This window comes from Dermacentor andersoni, chromosome 2, assembly GCF_023375885.2.
Source record: "Dermacentor andersoni chromosome 2, qqDerAnde1_hic_scaffold, whole genome shotgun sequence".
Classification (NCBI taxonomy): Eukaryota; Metazoa; Arthropoda; class Arachnida; order Ixodida; family Ixodidae; genus Dermacentor; species Dermacentor andersoni.
Window position 1 is genome coordinate 50,345,637 of NC_092815.1, and position 22,260 is coordinate 50,367,896.

Genomic DNA, 22,260 nt, shown 5'->3' on the forward strand with positions numbered 1-22,260 from the left:
TATTGCATGAAGCTCAATTTTTGAACCAGTAGACTCGTAAACTACTTCTTCACTGTCCTGTTCATAGATGGTGCCATCATCCCGTTAAACACATTCGTCGTTAGAAGCCCGATACATACGAAAAAGTGCCTCGATCTCGGCAACAAAGCTTCGCTTGAAAAGCAGATAAGAGATTGATACTACTTGATCCATTACAGGCATAGGTAACGGTGCTAGGTACATATAGAAATGTTAAGCTAGAGAGAAAACGTTAAGGATATGTATACAAAACGCTAGACTGAAAAGCATGTATAGCGTGTCTGATTACCTTATGCAGGCTACGTGATTGTTTCTCACCACCACGTTTCAAAGGGGATGCCATTAAATTATAATCATCATATGACGTCTGTCGAGGCTGCCATAGAAGGCAGACGATGCGAGATCTCAACGTGCGCATTGCCTCCTTTTCCGCATGCTGCCGAAGATTTTCACAAGATATATCCCAGCCAATTATTCAGCTTTGCCTCGGGCTGTGCCTAGAATATTTTTACGTCTCAACCATTTAGTCATTTGGTATACTTATTTTTTCCTGTATCGTTCTACATCCTTATCATGGATATTGTAGCATCTATAGTCCGTATACCATTATGTTTAGTAAGTTACCTTTCTAAACAAATCATGTGTGGGTTCACACAGCATTCAGTGTCTGTGAACTGGTATCTTATCAGAGATGTCAGACATTAAATGATTACTGCCTAGTTTTTCTTTTGCTCGTTCTCTCTCGCTCTCTCTCCCTCTCTCTCATGCTCTCTATATCTCTGTTTTTCCAATTTGCATTGTGGTTATTCAGCAATTGATATGGAAATTTTCACGTTTGTAAGCCCACTCAGTAGCGCAGTGATGTTCGCGTAATATTTGCTAGGAACTTCCCGTGCGTATTCTTTTCCGTTTTTACTTTGATGTTGCATACTATTGCGCTGTGGGAATAATGGTTTTGTTACGTGATGTTCTTTTTTCTTTTCGTTTTTTTCTTTGTTAATTAATGCTTGTTTCACGTTGACATAACCGTATTCCGACCTTACCCAAGGAAGGAAGGAAGGAAGGAAGGAAGGAAGGAAGGAAGGAAGGAAGGAAGGAAGGAAGGAAAAAGCGGAGAAGGAAAGCCAGGGAGGTTAACCAGTTTAGCTCAACCGGTTTGCTACACTACACATGGGAGCCGGATGGGGGGATGAAAGATGGGGAGGAGAGAGAGAGAGAGAGCACAGCACAGCACACACATCGTCAGTGACAGTCTATCACTCTTGCGTGGTACGTGACATCATGACTCTCTGAAGATATACAAGGTGTTTATGAATGCGTATAACATAAACATGCCCTAAGCATACATGTAGAAAAGAGACTAATATTTTGGTGCTAGATGTAATAAACATTTCACTCAGTACTGCTTTCAGTTGTGGAAGTGCCTGCTTGGGCAGTAAGTACATATACTAATAAACAAGTAAATAATTGCATAATTTATCATTTCTTGCTTGGTGCACAAGTTCTCGCTCCCTGCAGCCTTGACAAAGTAACGACACGCATACTCACGCAGCAGAACAGACGGACTTCCTTTAATCCGCAATAAAACATTTCTTAAAGCTTGCTGCGACTTAGATGAATCGGCTAATCGTTTTCACCATTTAAGTGACACTTCAATTTGAATATTGGCATTTGCACTGTCACACTTTATACTGCTAGTTAAGTTTGTCCGCTTGCTGAGAAAGCCACCAACAGAGTCATATACAAGCATAAAATTCTGCTTTCTGTACTCTCGTATGATCATTTTAATGCATTCGCTTTTGAGAGGATGCATGTGAATAGACGCTACGCTGGTTCTTGCCAGTAAATAAGGTGAAAGATTTCAGAATCATGAGGCATTGGGACGCCCATCACAGGGGTGACTTAACACGACGAAGTGTTACCGTGGCAATATAAATAAATAAATAAATAAATAAATAAATAAATAAATAAATAAATAAATAAATAAAAAAAATAAATAAATAAATTATCCGGTGTACGGGCCAAGGACACGATATAACTATGAAGCAGGCCGTAATGAAAGCCTTGGTTCTCTAACGTGCACTTAAATCTATGTACACGAGCGATTGCAGCATGCTTCACGTCCTATGACAATGGCGAAATGCACAACTAAACCAAGCACCGGCACCAACAGGTGACTCGTTCAAAGCTTTGAAACCAGCTGATGAAACGATGAGCATACGTATAATATACAAATTGTGAAGTAAAATGCATTTTCGGCACATTACCAACTCTTGTATATACCGGGTGCTCCAGCGAACAATTTCAAAAATCTTTTAAATTGCCTGTGGCAGTTAACACAATTCCAGCTCATGAGCTGGTCTACTCGAAGAAGCGGGAATTACTTGGCCAAAATTGAAAGTCATAATCGACCAATTAAAAAATCAACGAATTCAGTTTCAACTAATTACCTGCAGTTACATGCAGTTAGTAACACGGGCCTATGAAAAAGAGATTTGTGAATATGAGCCCTCTTCGAATCTCAAAATGCTAGACAACATCGCTGAGGTCTCTACACTTGTTCTAAATCTTTCCCGAAGTCGATAGGCGTCCCAGGGACGGAATTCACATTGCCGCTCTTTCAGAAGTGTTCTTTGCCATTGACACGTCCTCGGCCCTAATAGCCTGCCTGGCATCAGGATTGGCTGGAGCTCTCTTGTACGAACAATTGAAGCGCAATAGTGTTTTCCTGAATATGGGCCAGGATGAGCGAATGCGATGGTGTCACTATAATGGCGACCTTTCCTGTTCCCGCAGTGGCCGAGGCGGACGAGACATGGTTGTCGCCGGGCCGCGAGAACGACTCCTCGTCGCCGCCACTGAGCCACGAGAAGCGGCTCATGGACTCGCTGCTGCGCCACTACGACGCCAGCGTGAGGCCCGTCAAAAACTCCTCGGAGCCTGTCATCATCCGGTTGGGCATCACGCTCACGCAGATCTTCGACCTGGTCAGTATACGCGAGCCATTACTGGTCTTTAACAACGTGTCATTCTACTGTTTTTCGTGACACATTGGCTGAAAGGAATTCTGAAGGTAAACGTCAAGTTCTGTTGGCCATGGCCCCTGTAGGTTACGTTTAGAGGATCGTTAAATAAAAATATTAAGCCCAGTTATATCGATAGATTATTTGTTTAGAAATCTGTCAAGCTTTCCTGCATGCCAGTACATTACTTTTTTTAATGCGTTAGCATTCTTTGTGTACTTCAAGTACTTTCCGGGGGCTATCTGTCTATATATATCTAAGTTTGTATCTAACCATTTCCGTGCCTACCTCGGTCACTGGGTAGTCCATGGTCGAATGGCTAGCGCATCAGGCTGCTGTGCTGAAGTAACAAGTCGAAACCAACTGTCGGACCAACATGGGTAACCGAGTATGTGCCAATGTGTACATACGTGCCGCTCTTCAACTCCCGCCAGTATGGGTCACCGTAGATGCAAGACTGCCTAAGTACTGCTGTTGTAAGAAAATCTTTGCCGCTGACTTGAAGAACTGGGCACACGCCACTCGCTCTGTGCTGGTCTTCAATGGCCCTCGTTGGTGGCAATTAGGTTCACTCTAGATATGGCACTGGGAATGTGCCCCTTTACAATGACGAGAAAGGTCCCTTCAATTTCTCTCATACCGAGCCGAATCGAACCCACGTCATAAGTGTTCCTCAAGAACAGCAACCCGATGCATTAGTAGGCTGCGCCACAAATGCATCCGGATATGTGCCGCTTTCTGCCCAAGAAAGTGCCAGAATGCGCGAAAGAGTAGCCCCATTGAAATACACACCTCGTGCATAACTCGTTTCGACGGTGGCGATACGCTGTGTGGCTATATTTATTCACTGCTAGCGCATTACCGTCGACAGTCATCATTAGATGGGTTGTGCCAATATGTTTAAAAGTCAACATCAGTGTGAAATACCTAACAATGAATACCTAACAACTCTAATCGTGTGCTCTTTTATCTGTGGTTTGTGTAGTGTCTGTTGCCGGTATGGAATAGTTTTCTCCTAAAACCATGTAAAATTTTATAGGAACACATAAATAATTTGAGAATGACAATCTCACAACGTCGATGGGCTAACCTCTGCTATGGTCTTATAATGGCCACATTCAAGAATTTAAACCGAAGATTGTACAACTAATTACATAGATACGAAAAAACAGGGACAGCTATACGGAAGGCAGAAAAAGTAAGGAATGAGCCTCAGAAGATATAAACATGCATGAAAGGGTGCTCAAGAAGTCATTTTAGGTCAAAAAGCGCACAACCGTTCCCGTACCGACCAAACTTCGCGCTGTCATCAGAAAGTACAACCACAGCATTTTTTCATATATTTATGCGTGAAGAGGGCGAACTCTAGTTGCCTCCGTTATTGTGTGCGTCACTCAGTAGCCTGGTGTCCAAAGATTATAGCTCCCTTAGCGGGGGCCGTCCGAACGAGGCAGAGTAATCAGCAAAGGTCAGCTGTAATATATGGTTACTCGGCTGCTTGCCGACATGCTCGCTGTAGCAGAGTTTAAATGATATTGCGCGACATAAAAACGACACGGACGTGAGAGAAGACGACACACTCTCTCACGTCCGTGTCGTTTTTATGTCACGCAATATCATTTAAGCAATGGATTGCCAACTTGCCCGGAATGCTGCTCTCATTAAGTAGCAGACTTCCTGATTTCTCAGACCTTTACGAGGGCATAGAGACATTATGAAAACTCCAAAGGGGCGTATCGTCAACGACCTAATTACGGTACCTGAAGATGCGGCGCAGAATGTGTTAAAGGCACTAATTCTCGTGCAGCTAGATACGCCGCCCACTGGAAGCAGCCGTGCCGTAAAAGCGTGGCGTAATCTCTTCTCCGTCGGTGTGGACAACACCAGCCAGCTGAAGCTGTAGCGATGCCGTTGGCCATTAGACGTCTCGTCGACTAGCGGCCGCGATTGTGTTCGGCTTTCCGCCGTCATCCCTTATGGAAAAAGCAGGTCGTTTGCAAGGACAGCATGCCCCGTGTGGCGCAGTAGCAAATGGCCACATGTCAGCCGGCTGTTTCGACACAAGTCCGTCTCGCTCGTTATTCTTGCTATTCTGCACATGATATAATAAATCGTACGAATGCACTCTAGAGGGAAAGCTTCCCGTGAACAGTCTGGGAGCCTGTTGCATAACAGTGAGCAAAGTACGGCGCAGGGAGAACAGTATCAGCCGGGAATTCATGGTGTTCTGCTTGTTAGTATCTCGGTGGACAAATGGCGGCAGCGCACTCAGCTTACGAGCTTATATCGAATAGTTGAGCAATTTATTAGCGTTGGTGGAGTATTCGAGGCTACCGTGAGTGGAGATCAAAAGCGTTAACTCCGCTTAATGATGCTCGGCGTGCTCAGTGCCTGCCCATAATTGCCTCCACTTGAGCCTTAAGAAAATGGAAAGCGTAGTAGTCGTGATGGCAAATATTTAAAAAAAAGTTGAATAAGAGCGATCTTTTTTTTTTTCTGAAATTGACAAGAAGAGATTATGAGTTCATAAAACCGAGGGATTAAAGGAGACCTTGCTCGTAGTGCACGACCAAATGTGCAGGCTTATTAATATGTCTCCTATACGTTGGCTGCTGCGTATGTAAAAAGGGCTTGAATGAATACGTGAATGTAGAGTTAGTGTTGAAAAGCAGCTAAGCACTACTTTCGAAATAGTCCATATGTAAACAAGCGCACTGCTTTTACAGTAATGGGCAACCGACCAACCCATCAATATCTCCAAAGCAAGTGAATGTAAATGCCACTGACAAATTTATATTTATGGCCTAAGCGCTCGGGCTGGCGTCAGCTCTGACTGAAATCCAAGGATTCTGTTTTCTTTGATGTGACAGTTGAGGATTTCAAGTGCTGTGGCGAGCTAGGACGCTTTGTTCTCTATGACAAAGTGCTTCAGGCAAAATTTAGGAGCTCAATTTTGATATCGAGCTTCTGGAAGGCACTTTCTTGTTGAGGAGTTCTTCGTAGCTCCTAGGTTCTGTAAATTTTTTTGCGGTGCAACTAAACATGCACAGACGGCTAATAGCAATGACGTCGAACAAAACAGGTAATCTTCATAGAACTGCGAAATGAACGGAACGAAAAAGAAGAAGGTATATTGAGGGCAAATGAGGAGAGGTTGGCAATTGGAAATAGATAATGTGATCGCGACTGATTCTCAATAAGTGAGGCGAAAGCGGATGTGAGTATTTTCTCCGAGTCCCCATCCTGGTCATATGCATTACGACTTCCGGATTTCACACCCATTTTTCTGGCTGAACTATCAGCCGTTATCCTAGCTCTTAAAAAACTTCCTTCAAATTATTCAGCAGCGTTTATAGTGACCGATTCACTGTCAGTGTGCACACCAGTCACTTCATCTTCAGACACTACTGTAGACAGTACAATTAAATCGTTAATCCTCTCAAACTTAAGCCTGGTGCGTATGGCATGGGTTCCAGACCATCGTGGTAGATTCTTAAATGAAATGGCAGACACACTTGCGCCGATGTCTCTTGATGGACCAGCTATGTCCGCTATGGCTACTTCGCCTTATGTCACTGCGGCTAGGTTTAGAAAACTTTCTCTTTTCCAAGATTCTATAAAACTGAAAATCGAAACGTCGGAATTTAATCATTTGTCCTTATCACGGAACAATAAATGGTGTCCCTGACGTAAATTATAAACCTCCATAATAAAATTACAATGCCACATCCAACCATTAAGTTTTTACCTATACAGGTCTGGTCTGGCACCGTCCCATCTGTGTCCTATCTGCCAGGAGCACGACAGCACTGATCACTTTCTAATAGCATGCCGTCGATTGATATATCAGAGGAGGAAATCGGAACTTTCATTCCGAAACTTGGGTATTTCTTTAACTACTCAAAGTATCCTCTTTGGGGCTTCTTCATTGGGATTTAGCCAGAGGAACATCTATCTGCGTGGCCATTTTCGACTATCTCTGTGACACAAGAAGGCTACCGTGTTAATTCTCGAAATCAATAATTGGATAGATCATTAAATCCCTGATTGTGTCTTCCAAATTTTTCTAATATAACCCAAAAAGAAACACAAGATTTGCTGTTTATATATAAAACAAACTATTTTATTTCTATATCTGCCACGTAAACCTACTTCTTAATTTATATGAACGTTATACTTCACTCTGATTTACTTTTCCGTTTAGGGTTTCTTCTCTCCCTTTCCCATTAACCTTTAACCGCCGGCTTCTTGGCCAATCCCCCGTAGTGGGTAAGCGCCACGAGTGAGGAGCAAGGAGAAGGAGAGGAGAAGACAAAGGAGAGGAAAGACAGGGAGGTTAGCCAGTGTAAGTACCGGCTGGCTACCCTGTGCTAGGGAAAGGGCTGAAGGGAATAAAAGGAGAAAGAAGAAGAAGAGGAAAAAAATTGAAAAAAGAAAATTCACACAGTAACGCGAAACTACGCGCTACAACGTTCAAAGGTGGTCGCACAATTCGCATGTCCTTAAAGTGAGGAGTCCTTTTAAGTGAGGAGCAAGCAAGCAAGAAAGCAAGGCAGGAGAAGCAGAGCCTCTGACCTGCTATTCCACATTGCAGTATAGGGGCAGAGGGACAAGGGGAAAGTAGACGAGCGCGAGGAGTAATGATATAAAAATACAGTTAAAGCACCTGCTGTCCAATCAGCTTGATTTGAGCTCGACAGTACAAGAAAACGCACAAGGGCTTAGACAGAGGCTAAGGCAAGCTTATATGGCGGCGGACTTCATATTTACTGACATACCAACACAGAGACTAGCTTGCCTGAATGAACAGATTGAATGTTTTATACGGCCTGGAAATGGGGCTATAGCAGTGTTGTTATATTTGACTGCATACCCGGCACGAACCGGCTGTACGGCAGGGTGAATAATTGTGCCGAACAATGTGTTGGCTTGACGCGCAAGTGAAAGCAACTGGACGTAGTCCCGACTAGACCTTCTGTCTGCGCCCACATCTCAGCGGATTGCCGTGTTCGCGCCTACCAGGGGAGACTAACCTAACCAGCTTATTCCGCTATTTTTCTCCCTATTTTCTTCACATTTTGAGACGTAGAAGATACGAGAGACAGTGAAAGACGCCTTGAAAAACGATGCCGCCAGCCGTGTATACCCGCCGTCTCGTCTGCTGGCGCCGTCTATACTGTCTGTCCTGGCAGCGATTCCCCCAAATCGTCGCTTTGTCAAAGAGAGCTTCATGCTTGTGACGCTGATACGGTAACGCTAGTGTACGTGCGCTTCATTTTTTTTTTTTGTACTGATTTCTTGAACAGGAAGCGAAGCACCACTTCCCAACCCACCAACATAGCCGAGATGCAAATATAAGTTTTTATTGTCCAGGTTCAACTGGAGGGTTTCCTGGCAAAAAGATGCATGAGCAGCTTGACTATGTCCAGAAAACCCCTACAACCAGTAGCACACGAGTGGTACAGAAATCAGACAGGCATACAATAGTTACAGTCAACAAAGAGAAAACATTCACCAGTTATACATACAGAGTCTAATAATCTTTCCACAAAATTTAAACAATAAAATCGAAAACAGAAACGCTCAAATGGTCATACAAATGTTCAGAATTCCGGCAACCCCAATTTGCCAGTTGCGAGTTATTTCTCACGTTTTTAATTGCTTCCAACGGAGGTGGCACATTCAAAGAAGCTTGCACGAAAGTTCTGGCGGTCTGAATTTAATTAACCATGGCGTCGTTTATTCAAGATCACGTCAAATTCGTGTGATCTTTTGCAGAAGTGAATGCACCCTCAGTACACACTCTTCAATGTTTACTCCCGACGATTAGTATTTTTCAAATGTCGCTGGTATTAAAGCTTAACACCTTCCTACCAGTAGCGCTTTATTTGATCCTGGTAAATCCTAGTGAACCCAGATAGGCTAGTCCTTTATTTTCCGTTTCTTTCTGTAGGCATTTTTAGTCGTATTTTCAGTAGAGGAATGCTCGCAAATTTTCATCATTTCTTGCACGGAAGATGCAAACGCGACCTTAGCGATTGTCCGCAAAGACGATGCACACGTGCCATTCCTTCGGACAAGTCCTAGTACGAACGACAACTACGTACTTCAACCTGCTTTTGTGTTCGCACATGTGTTTCGCTCACCCTGATGGTGTTGCACGCTCTCTCTGTCTCTTCTTTTATCTTTTCTTCTCCCTTTTTTCTCTCCCCTAGTGCAATGTAGCAAACCATATATTTCCATCTAGTTAACCGCCTTGCATTTTCTTCGTTTCTCTCCATGTCTCTGTAGCAATTGCCATTATTGCAGATATTAATACCACAATCTATGCGGCCTTAGAGATGCGCCGAACACATTTAACCTGCTGACACCGTAGTTCCGAGGAAGATGAAAACCATCCGCAGATAACCACACCGTGTGTGCCTCCGAGGACATGCTAACTCAGATGCCGGCTTTCCGGTAGCGCAACAAGTTTGCCTGACTCGATCTCAGCCCGCTGGTTATGATCGCAACAGGATAAGCATGCCCATTTCCTGCGGCCGATTCCCACAAAGCTCTACAGGTTCTCTCTTCGTCAGCGACCTTGCTCGTCACGCATCGAGTCTCTCAGCGTGCAAATCGCCGCTTCCCTAGTTTTGTCTTTATAAGTATCGTGTAGTATGTAGCTGAGCCCACATATCTTACATATCATTGCACAGATTACAACATGATTAGTGACGGGTACAAACAGAAAGGACATTGGGAGTTTCTTACCCACCTGAATACCCTGAAGAGCTGTCTACGTTACAAGTGCAACATTAAATTTTTTATTGTGAATAACTCCTGCCGGAGCGTAGCTGCATGGTGGGTTAATTACGTAATTATCTGATCGAGGAGCGGCACGTCTGGCGTTTCTATGTAACCATAATGAAATGCACTGGGCAGATAAAAAAATTTTAAAGTCGACTGTTTCATTCTTGAGTCCATTAGCAAAACTTACAGATTGGAATCCCTGTACTGTAAAAATTAGCTGGCGGAATGCTCAATTCCCTTAGGAACTTCTTGCTTCGAGATACGCTTTCTTCTGAAATATTTACATAGCCTTCAACACAATGTTGCATCTAAAGACTGTCTGCTGCCTGCTAATAATATCAACGAGTTGCGCTTTCAAACGTCTAGTTGCAAGATGTAGGCTGAGCAAGAATCGTAGCATTGGTGGGCGCTTCGTGCCATGTGTGTTTTCGTCATTTTAGGATTGTTATTAAAGCGAAGCTTTCTTTGCCTCTTCCTTCAACTTTTCCGCTGCCACTGCTGCCTTGCACGCCGCGTCGGGAAGGAAAAAGTGGAGAAGGAAAGGCAGGGTGGTTAACCAGTTCAGCTTAACCGGTTTGCTATATCACTTCCGCGTCGGGAGGTGGTTCAGAGCCTGTATATACAAGGAAAGAGCGTGGAAGAGACGAAAGGCGACGCGAGAAACTTGTTTGGACCTTTCCATTGCGTCACATCTGCACAATGACCGCTTACCACATGACCACTGTAATTATCCATAGTCCCCCTCAAAAGCATTGCATAAACTGCAGTGCTTATCTTTCTGCTAATGTGCAAGTCCAGATAGGCGGTAGATAGAATGCTAGACAGGAGAAGGGAGAGGAGGCAGAGAATCGGCAGAGGCGTTGGTAGAACTGACGCAGTCCCGAAACCAGTCAATAACGGGATTGCCGCTCTTCGCTCGCTGGTCCCATACAAAATAAAGGGGGGGGGAAGGCGTGGGAGGCGAGAGAGGGAAAAGGTGACGTAAGAAGGCAAAGAAACGCTACTACTATAGATACTACAGAGGTTGCGGGTAAAGGGAAGGTACGGTACGTTTCTGCTATTTCAGAAAAATAAATGCTATGCAAATTTGTCAAATAGACAACCGACGCAGAGTGGGCAGATACACAGCCACATTAAAGCACCGTAGGGTCTAGGTGACAACACTGAAGCGATCGCATGTCAAATCAACACTGCTGTGCCATCCGCGTCAGCATTGCGGTTATGGCATTGCTCGAGGTCGCGGCTTCGATCCCAACCGTGGCAGCCGCATTACTACGGGTGCGAAATACAATAACGCTAGTACACTTTGATTTAGATGCAGGGTTAAGAACACTCGGATGTCAAAATTGACCCGTAATCCGCTACTACGGTGTGCCTTATAATCCGATTGTAGTTTTGGCACGAGCTGCCCCAAATTCACTTACAGCTTAACACTTCTGCCACGACGCGATGAGCCATGTGAGTCAATCACAATGCTCAACAGCACTCTCAAGTCTCATAAAAAATGGCTCACAACAACGCCTTAAGCAAACATGTCTCCCTGTGTATCTTGTGGACTACGCTGGCGAACAGCATTTTGTGCACGCATGGCAACGTTTAACATCAACTCACCAAGCTCGCATTGGACTAAAACGCTGAAGAAATTAAGCATCCGCCATCAACATCATCGCGAATTATAGTGAATCAAAGCAAACAGCATCGAAATTATCGCTTACATCGACTGTCACAATGCCTGAGATCGGCTTAATATTTCTTTTTTCTTGCTATTCGCCGTAAAGTAAACGTGAAGTCCGCTCTCTTTTCTCTTGCTTTCCATGTAATAACCATTTCATAGATTTGTCTTTCTTCAACAAAGTCTAATCTACATATTAATAATATTAATAAATTGCCTTCATGTATTCTAACTTGTAGCCTAGCTTCAATACGTACTATGCGCTGCTTGCATTTTCTTTATCTGGTGAACTATTCCACTATAACGTGCTGTCGCGCATATGTACTGCACATTACAGCCACGTGCATCATCATACATCCCTCTCGACAGGAAACGCCTCTCGGATTCTCCAAGGCATTTCAAATAAATAGGTAAATAAAAGCTTCTCCCTAGCACACGAATACAAACAACACTCTCATTGCAACAAGTGCAAACAATCTGAAGTTCCGCAGATGTAGGCCAGCTTTGAAGTGTCGTGTGTCGCCAGACGGGTACACAGACTATGCTGGCCCTTTTCGATCTCCACTCGCGGTCTTTCGCTAACGCGTGTCAGGCACCTTCAGTAACTGAAGGCACCCACTTCGTCGTCGTCTTGTCGATTGGTTGGCAACAACCGTCGTCACAGCGAAATACCCACGAAGCCTCGAAGAACCCCTGGTATCTTTACGACCGCTGTCTAACTGTAGACGGGAGAGCGAGATCGCAGAAAGGGGTGGTGCAGACGCTGCAGTGGGCGGCTAAGTGGTGGGGCTGGGGCTTCTGGGGCAAGCATGTGGGCATTCACCATCAAGGCGGCAAACAAACAAGTAGCAAGAGCCTTCAGGCCCTCTTAAGCAAACGCTTACGTGTGCACACGCACATGCACGCACACACATACACACACACACACACACACACAAGCGTACGTAAAGTGAGAGATATCAGGCGGTGCTTGTATGGTCCGTGAAGTTAACGAACTGTGCGCGTGTGCGCAACGAGTTTTTCTACTCAGTAATTAGATCCGAGTCCCAACAAGCGTGGCTTAACGTAAAGAAGAAGCGCACAAGGTACAGCGAAGAAAGGCGAAAAAATCCTAAAGAGAAAAGCAGAGACGAAGGGGAAATGAAAAGCGGCGTCGACAGGGAAGAGGCGGGCGTGCTGTATGGCGTCGGCGCCAAGGCGTGGTACGCCCCCGTAAGCGCGCGCACGGAGTGGGGCGCAGAGTAACGGTTGAGCGATCCCGTGCAATCTGGGTTATTACCCGGACCCGCTCGGGTTTGCCAGGGCCAGCGTGCGACGACGCGCCACGGTGCGCAGCGCATCCTCCCCCGTCATCCCCGTCTCGTGTCGTCCTTTGCTCTCCAAGAAGTCGATGCCGCTTTCGTGTGCAGCCGCCAACGCTGGTGGCACTCCCGCTCAAGTCTCGTTCGCACAACGCCGCTCAAGGACTTGCAGGGGGTGATTCGAGTAGTGTCGACCGCGCAAGTTGCGATTGGTTTCGTTTGTCTCTGCTGATGGCGCGTACCCACTGCGTAGAGAATTGGCCAAATGTCGGATGGCATTGACAAAGTCGTTTAGTTCGTGATAAGGACAACTGAAATTTTTGGTTGTGAATGAAAGTAATGAAAAACGACGTAATGGTCCTATAATCTTACTGAGAACATTGTCTTGAATTAAGTGGAAATTTCTGCACAGCTGAAAGAGCGCCCTTATACGTCATAATGAAACTTCCAGAGAATATAATGTACGGAGTAGAAACATTTTCTTTGATTTCAACATGTATTTCTTCTTCTCGTCTATAACATTATCATTATTATTAGTAGTGGTATACTTAGTAAAGTTGAATGAAACTCTGTAGTTTTACGTGCCGAAACCATGATTTGGTTATGAGGCACGCCGTAGTTGGGGGACTACGGATTAATTTTGACCTTCGGAGGATCTTCAATGTGCCCCCAATTCCTGGGACACGGGCGCTTTTGCACTTCACCTCATTCGAAATTAGGCCGCAGCGGCCGGTATTCGATCCCGTGACATCGTGCTTAGCAGCGCAACACATTGGCCGCTAAGCCACCATGGCGGGTTTAGTAGTATTAATACTAGTTGTAGTATAATAATAATAATAATATTAATAATAATAATAATAATTAGTAGTAGTAGTAGTAGCTTTAGTAGTAGTAGTAGTAGTAGTAGTAGTAGTAGTAGTAGTAGTAGTAGTAGTTGTAGTAGTAGTATCTGCTAACAAGGAGATATCATCTGAGTGGCTCAGTGGCCATGACTTGCTACTTCTGAGCACGAGGGCATGAGTTGGTCTCCCGGCGATGTCGGCCACATTATCACAGGGGCGGAATGCAAAAACTCTCTTGTACGGACATTTAGCCATTTAGGTGCACGTTTAGGTTTAGGTTTAGGCACGGGGTACTTCACCACGGCGTTTCTCATAGCCCGAGTGTTTCTTCGAGACGTTAAACACATTCTAAGCAGGCACAAATACAAAATGAAACGCTAACTTAAAGGAAGAAAACAGCTGGGTGGGCACTCAGCCCGTGGAAAAAGTGAAAGGGGAGGAAAAAAATAAAGCACGCATAGAAAGTAAAGGGCCGCACATCAGCGCGCACATTCGCTGTAGTACTGATAAGCCATTTGCGAGCACTCTGCTCAGGCAACGTGCAGCTGCACAGTACGCAATAACAGCGATGAAGCCCGAGGAAATATCTAACTGACGGAAGTAATCTCGAAAAGATCGCGTCATTGACTAAAGCGTTTTCGATGTCCAGTACAGCTTGACTCAGGGTGAGAAATGGCTGTTGCGAATGTAGAAGTCCTACCAAAAACATATCTGTGACAATCACGGAAGATCCAGATGCTTTACAAATATGGTCATTTGCCCCTTTACTTTATTAAGTTTTCCATGACGTTAAAGTGTTGACAGTCTCGTTCGTTTCACCTTTCTATTTCCCTATTTCTCTTACTCCCAGCGTAGGGAAGCAAACTCGACGCACGTCTGGTTTGCCTCCTTAGATTTCCTCTCTCTCTCTCTCTCTCTCTCTCTCTCTCTCTCTCTCTCTCTCTCTCTTCTCTCTCTCTCTCTCCACAAGTTCGAACGCAACTGGCCAGTGTACAGCGACATGGCGAATTACGTACCAAAATATTTTGCAATTTCTAATGGCACAGGTTTGAAAAACGGGGACGGGCGCAGCTTTATCTGTGATTTTCAATCTTGTCTTGAACTGTTTTAAAGCCGGTACTACTTCATAATTATTTTTTCCTTTGATTGCTTTCCTATAATCAAAATAATTTCGATAGGAAGTGTTCGTACTAGCTTTGGATTCTTACTGTATGCCACTAATGTGGTCCCCATGAAAAACCTAATTGTTTGTGGACATTGTCCTAAATACGTCATCACATTATCGAAAAAAGAACTTCTGAATAGATTTTTTGTTGTTGTTGACGATGACGCGTTTTAAATTGACATTAAACGCTCATCGATGCTTCCCCTGAAGAGCACAGTATTGCGACCATCCGGAAAAGTGTGCGTGGTATTGTGCTCACGCGTAAATTCGATAGGAGTGAGAAAGTTTCCCTGGCCCTTTAGCTGCTCTATTTGTGCATTGTGGCAGCCCTATCAAAAATCTCCCATCTATAGGAGATCAAAAAGACACTTTGTCAAGAACTCGGAGTGAACAGACACCCTCTGCAAAAGTTCATGAAACGGGTACAAATATGAAAAAATACAGTAAAATACCGACAAAGTAAAGAAAACCGATGCATCTGGCAGTTTCCAAACGCGACCCAAATAGCGGGACATCAACTTTTATCGTATCAACCTCTCTTTTCGTTTCTTGTTTTTTCAGCCCCGCGTACCCACGACAAGATTGAGTGGGCGCCTGCTTTTTATCCCATCTCTGTGGCGACCGTTAATGTCAGGACCCCTAAATGCCTCGCATAACCATGGGGTCTGCGTGCATTGAAGAGCCCGGGATAATCAATGGGCGCTGCATATCTTGGGAGCAGTGGTTAGGAAGGGCGACAAGTTAGCGGGGTGTATACATCTCGCTTCCTTGTTTTATTTTTTTCATTGCCCGCTTCCAGAGAGGTAGGAGGCGTGTGGCAGCACACAACAGGGAAATTGTTTTACAGGGGTTTTTCCAAAACTAACGGCATCAATTTACACCATCGTCAACCTCCAAGTACGGCGGTGATGGCGGTTGCCTTCTTTAACGCCGGCATACACAAGGGAGTTTGCCCTTGTGCGATCCCCCATTTACCCGTTTTTTAGCGCAGCTAAAAAACCGGCAAGCACTCAATTTATCCGAGAAGCGAAGCTGTTATGGCGTCGTAAATCATTCGGTTCTCGTGGCAATGATCAACAGCCGCTCAGACAAATGGCAACCGCAAAAATGTGGCACAGGCTTGAACATGCGTCTTTCACTCAAGCATTTTTTCCCCTTTATGTGTCGGTCTCGTTCTATTCTCTTACTTTACTCAAATGGTGCAAAACGCATGGCTCATTTTTGACACGAGAATCTTTCAAGGCTGACTCTTTTTGTGTGGCTTATAGCTTGCGTCTCAACGCCGTATACATCGTCAACTTTGCTTCCATGCGCTACGTTTAGAATGCATCAGGGCTTACGACGCTTATGTACACCGCTATCCGCCCGCGAAGTTGCAATTCAGGGAAGATTTGATTTGTTGTGAGCTCCTGCCGACTGACAGTATTCTGGTCCCCCATTCCGGAGGATAAATGTAGCTACAATTTCTTTTAGGCAATAGACAGCTGGACAACATCTCCTCAACGCAAGGTCTCGGGCCTGTCGGGCTTATACTGAGGTTTGAATGTGTTTTCAACGTGACAACGAGCCTCAAGAATAAAAACAAATGCTGTGACATTCCACGATTTCGACGACATCTCCTTACCGTATATTCTTCCGCAAGAAGAGGCGATACATTTGGCCGCCGAATCCTAGCACGTGGCAGCCGTTGCTCGAAAATTGGGTCACGTACCACCATAACACGCAACTGACAAGTGTGCATGCTTCTGCGAGGCGACCTTCATTGTTTGTCACAGCCTATTTATCTTTTCTACGTACTTCGTATACTTCCCGTTGCCGCGTGACCCAGCTTACGGCATCGCTGAATCGATCGCTTTCACGCGCACAGACCCGTCACTTTTCTCGCTTGCCGGAACACGAATGATAACATACGTTAACCACGCTGCTCCCAAGCCCCTTGGTAAACTTTCCCTTGGAGAGCACTTTGCAGCCCCAGGATGACAGTTTCATTATCATCAGCTTCCGAAAGAGCCCGGGCACAAATTTATTACCAGCAGTAAATCTCCTGCAAAAGGACGCGCATGAGTGCGTGCGTGGTTCTCTGGTTGCACTCTGAAAAAGTGTATGAAGCAAGTCGTCCCTCACGCCCCTTCCTTTCTCTGTGTGAAGAAATATTTTTTCTTTTAATCAACAAACTTCAGCAATTCCTTCTGCTCTAAACGCATATACAACGACTGCAAAATATTCTTACAGCGGACATTAACATCTCAAGAACAACCTCTTTGCGATCCGCGCAACGTTGTCCTCGTGGGCTGCAGTTCAGCACAATGCGTTGGCGGGCTAGTTGGTGCGAATCCATAATTACTTTGTTTAGCGCAAAACACTGCACGGACGCAAGAAAGACAACAGGGCAAGGCGCTTGTCCTGTCGCCTTTCTTGTGTCCATTGTTTTGCGATAAACAAAGTAATTGTGGGCGGCAGCATTGCATATTGTGGCCTCTGCAACATACGAGGTTTACGACTCGTACGACTCGCACATACGACTCGTACAAGCTCAGACACCACCACTTCAAGAGTCTGTGTGGAGCAAACAACCTCGCACAAAACTTAGAAGCGCGTTCGTCTGGACACACGAAGTTACTTGGTCATCCCGTTTGCGGCGTTAAAAGGTCGCCTAGAAATTCTCGTGCTTACTAACGTAGCATGCAAAGCAGGGTGTCGGACCAACCCAAACTCGTATCCAAAACCGCACCCAAAGCGGAATTTTGGACGGAACTGAACCAGAACCCGAACCGATAGTTCTGGAACATGCCTGAACCCGAACAAAACCTAAACCGGAAAACAAATTATGACAGTCACTGGGTGGTCACGAAACGGTTCAAGCATATATATGGAAACAACGGGTGATCAAAAAGATTCGTAAGTCTTCTAAATAACTATTCATTCCGTCGGCGCGTCTAGCAGATTGTTACGACCCACGAATTGCGTCGCGTGCGAGAATGGGGATATATGATTGGTAACTACGGCCTCTTTGGCAGAAACTTGCCAAGGTTGACGACTGGGCGTGTTGGTATAGCATATTAGAGGTTGGATTGCAAGCGCTCTGTGGTGTGTGTCTTCTGTGTGTCTCGTCAAAATGTTGCGCAATCCAACCTCTTTGGCAGAGAAGGTTCGATTTCTGGACTTGGCCATGCCAGCTGTATTCCACAGCCAAAAGAGACTCAGAGGATTTGCGAAATCACCATTTATGTTAAAGGTCCCAATTAGGCCGTTAGGACAGCTCGTTACTGTAACTCAATAAATCGTTAACCGCGCACGCCGGTATACACGGAGAACAGAAAAGAGGATGCCCTCCAGGAGGGAAAATGCGAAAGTCAAGGAGTTCATCTGCATGCGTTATTGGAACTTTGTGTGACATTGCGGTCGGTAATGAACGTCGTCACCGTCTCAGCGCACGGTAATTATGCGACAGTAAACGGTACGCTAATTCCCCTTATGTTGCATTTAATGATTCAATGAATGTATGGCCCCTCGAAACCGAGTACAACGGTCGCCGTGTTCTACAAATCTGTTCCGGGGCACCCCCCACCCCCCTATGTGCGTATATTCGACACTTTCTCCGCCCATAGCCAACGCAAGACTCCTCACCATATTTTTTAGTTTGATCCACGCGGTGCTCAGCCCAAATAATCTTTGCTCGTCGCTCGGAAACGTCATTGTCTTCACCTGCTCTTAAAGAAAATCAAAAGGAACGAAATGTCGAATGCTGGATCTTTTTTTTTTTTTTGCGCTACTGCCTAGAGGTTTGGAGTTGTAATAATGCAATTCAATCGAAATTCGCAGTGTCTTCGACGCCCCATATCGTAAGCCGCAGCTCGTTCACCACCAGTCCTGTAGTAAATACCTAAAGCCAATGGAAAATTAACTGTGCTGCTATCAACGTGTGTGGAAGCTACGCACACCTCACGAGACGCAGGTATTCTGACTAATCGCCACTGTCTTCATTATATACATGAAGAACATTCCTGTACCTGTGCTATCAATCTGTAAACTGCACATTGAAGCAAAAAAAAAAAAACGATTTCGCTCTTAAGCGTGGCTCGGCTGCTTTCGGGTGTTTTATATTTTGAAACACCATCGCGAAATCACATCAATAGTGGCAAGGCCCGAAGTTTATCCAAGCTCCACACGAGTGTACAAATTTTAAAAAGGGGCCCGGCGCGGAACCGCACGGCCGCGTTGTCGACATCATGACGGCCACATCTACATCTACACTGCATATTCAAGGTCACTGCAACTCTCCCCCCCCCCCCCCTCGTCACCCCTATACCCGCGCCTCACACACACGCGGCGCTCCTGTAGAGTCAGCCCCAAGTCATCGGAGCGCCGACAGCGCAAATAGTCGCCTCTTGGTCTAGAATTCCCGTGCGATGGTGCGAGATGCTTCCACCCCCACCCCCACCCCAACCCCGTTTTTTCTGTGCTTCTTGTTGTCCTCCTAAAACTGCGCCCCCGCATCACGCCTCCACGGCACCATAAAGAGGCTTCGGAAGGAAAGAGGCCAGTGCCTCGTTGAGGAGCGCGAAGCACTGAGTGCGATGCGAGAAGTGAGTGCAATGTAAGTTGTGTAAGCTTTCGGGACTTTCATCTTTTTAACGAAGGTAATACGCGGCCAGACCCTACAACGCCGGCGTCGTGATAATCAAGCCCGATCTACGCCTAGTGGCTAGCTTTGTCGGTACAATTACCGCGCCCGCTCACGCTGGGTTGACCTTCTTTTTCTTGTTTCTCTGCAACGCGCATGCTGCCTGGACTGACTGTCGGCACTGTAGCTTTCGTGAGGACGCGATGCTGGCGTTCACAGCGACTGACAGAAAATCTCGATGCCATGGCCGTCCACTGGTCGTGCTTCTCATCTACGCTTGTGACAATTTCTATCATGATTGCATGGTACTCATGTTGTATCTGCAGAGCAACCGGTACTTCCAAAATGTCATTCTCCAACGCTACCTTCGAAAATGGTGAGGCGTGCCGGACTTCGCACAGTGCTTTTGTGCATGCATCGTAGTTAGGTTAGGCGTCATGTTACCTCTGACTTATTTACGCGGAATTCAGACGGCATCCTACTTCGGTTACGATGCAATTTATACGAGCATTCCGCACAATGTCAGCGAAAAAACTATTAAAATCGAGTGAAGAGCCACTATTTCTATGTGGCGCTCTTTCGCCATCCCTGGCCCTTGCGCCAATGGAACTCCTATATCATCATCATCATCATCATCATCATCATCATGTCTATGGTGTTTCCACTGCTTGTTTGCTTTTTCCTTTATTTATATTTTAAATGTTTCAGGATAAATGTTATTCTTCTATAAGAAACGTTCAGCTGTTTACTTCATGGTCGTGCTGGTTGCTCATTATATGCTCATTCTTATAGTTTATTTAGGGGTAGGCGAATATTCGAAACTTTCGTATAAAGAGCCGAATAGTGTCCTTTTCTAGTCAGTCTTCAAATCGAATAGTCACTATTCGTAAATGCGAATATCTTTCGAGCATTTTTCGAATATGTAAAATGTCAACTGCACCCTGTTAAACATAAATTTGTAGCAAATGTGTAGTAAATTTTCACCCCAGCAGGCATAGTATAGAAATAAAACATAAGAGCGTGTAATGGAGCAGGCTACGTCAATTATAAGGCCATACTTTACAGGCTATACTGCGATTATTCGCCCTCACTGAAGATTCCCGTGCGTGCAAAGAAACTACTTGTTTGCTCCTAATGCTCCATCCGTGCTTTTAATAAAAATCATGAGCCATTCCACTCTGTAAACGTGGAGGAGCAGCGAAGCTGTGTAGCGCACGACAAAGAGGTGACACAGAATTTTGAAGAACGGTATAAACACATTTATTCTCTTGATTGGTGGTCTTAATGAGGAAAGGTACGCAAACACACTTATATTTATACAAACGCGTTCATTCGTGTTATAAATTCTTTATATACATTCGCGTTTACATTTCGCGATATAACGAGGCAAAGAGTTTGAGAGCGAAACCACCGCACCCACTGGCAGTGGGCCAGTGCCGTCAGCACGTTCGCAGAGGGAGGGGCGGTATGGGAACTATGGCACGACGAGGGAAATCGGAGCCAGCTGTGGAAAAAGACGGCGACGACGAACGCGCGAGCAGTGGCACGAGCCATTGCTGATGACGATAGTTTTTGCTCACACAGGTTTGCTGACGGACACGAGAAATGCACGGAACCCTAGCCATAAACAGCTCCGATGCAATAACGCTTCGTAACGTATTATATAGTGACAGAAAGTTGTCAACTGTAAGAATACGAGGATCATCGTATAGTAGTTGCGATAACGACTGTTCATCATTCGAAAGGTTTTCAATATTCGATTCGATTCGCTTCTGTCACTATTCGATTCTTATTCAATTTGGTCTCAAAAATCACTATTCGCACACCCCTAAGTTTCACTGTCGGCACTGTAAATAAAGAAAATAAAATGTTGGTTTTATTTACGAGTCTAGTTCACACCACATTACTTCAAGATTGACACCTATTGTCCGTCTGCATGAGCTATACTGTACTAGACTTACTCTTGTCTTTGAATTCCTGATATATTCACGACAAAAAATAATTTAATATCGGCACTCTTATACCAGTAAATTGTCATGTGCAGTTTGCGAATAAAAAAAACAAAACAAAAGAAGAATAACATGATAATTCCGTTTTGACCACTAGGTATTGCGCTTGCAAATACCGAAATAAGCGCTTTTATACGTCGTACAAGATTATTGCTCCGTATGAACAACAATAAAAGCAAATGCGGAGGGAGCGCAGAGATGGACTCGCCGCGGCACCGCACTACATACCGCACACTATAGCGACGCCGCCACCTAATATGGCTGTCTTCCTCTGTATACCTTCAGTGGTTCTATGACACTGAACTTCATTATCAAATATCCACCTAAAACATCAGCTGATCCCTCATATGTGCCTGGATTCACGTTTCTGCCTCCTCCTGACCAAACTAGCGCATGCGCCGTGGGAACAAGTCGATAGTACTGTGCAGGATGCCGTCATGGGGGGGCAGGATAGAATGGATTGCGCCGAACCGCTTCGCGAACGGCGTCAGTGCTGCGAACCGGTTCGCGAACCGTTATAATTTTTTACCGAACCGGAACTGAACCAGGACAAAATCAGTGCACGTCGAAGCAGTACCCTAACCGAACCGAACCGGTATATATATATATATATATATATATATATATATATATATATATATATATATATATATATATATTCAGTTCGACACCCAACTTAAAAGCGCGCCTTGAAACTATCGGGCTCAAAATACCTTGCCTCTCGATCACTTACAATCTTGCGTCACTTATTATATTTTTATTCGGCATTCAATGGGAAATTACAGATCCAAGCTGTGTTCCTGTGCGAGTGAAT

General features: G+C 45.1%; 1 protein-coding gene across 1 annotated transcript in view; it reads left to right on the plus strand.

Moving 5' to 3' along the window:
* LOC126542315 (neuronal acetylcholine receptor subunit alpha-10-like) overlaps positions 1-22,260 on the plus strand; it is a 188,600-nt gene that overhangs the window by 95,268 nt on the left and 71,072 nt on the right. The window contains exon 2 of the mRNA XM_050189334.3: positions 2,815-3,005. Within this exon, the coding sequence (XP_050045291.1) occupies positions 2,815-3,005 (191 nt within the window). The remainder of the gene's footprint in view (positions 1-2,814; positions 3,006-22,260) is intronic.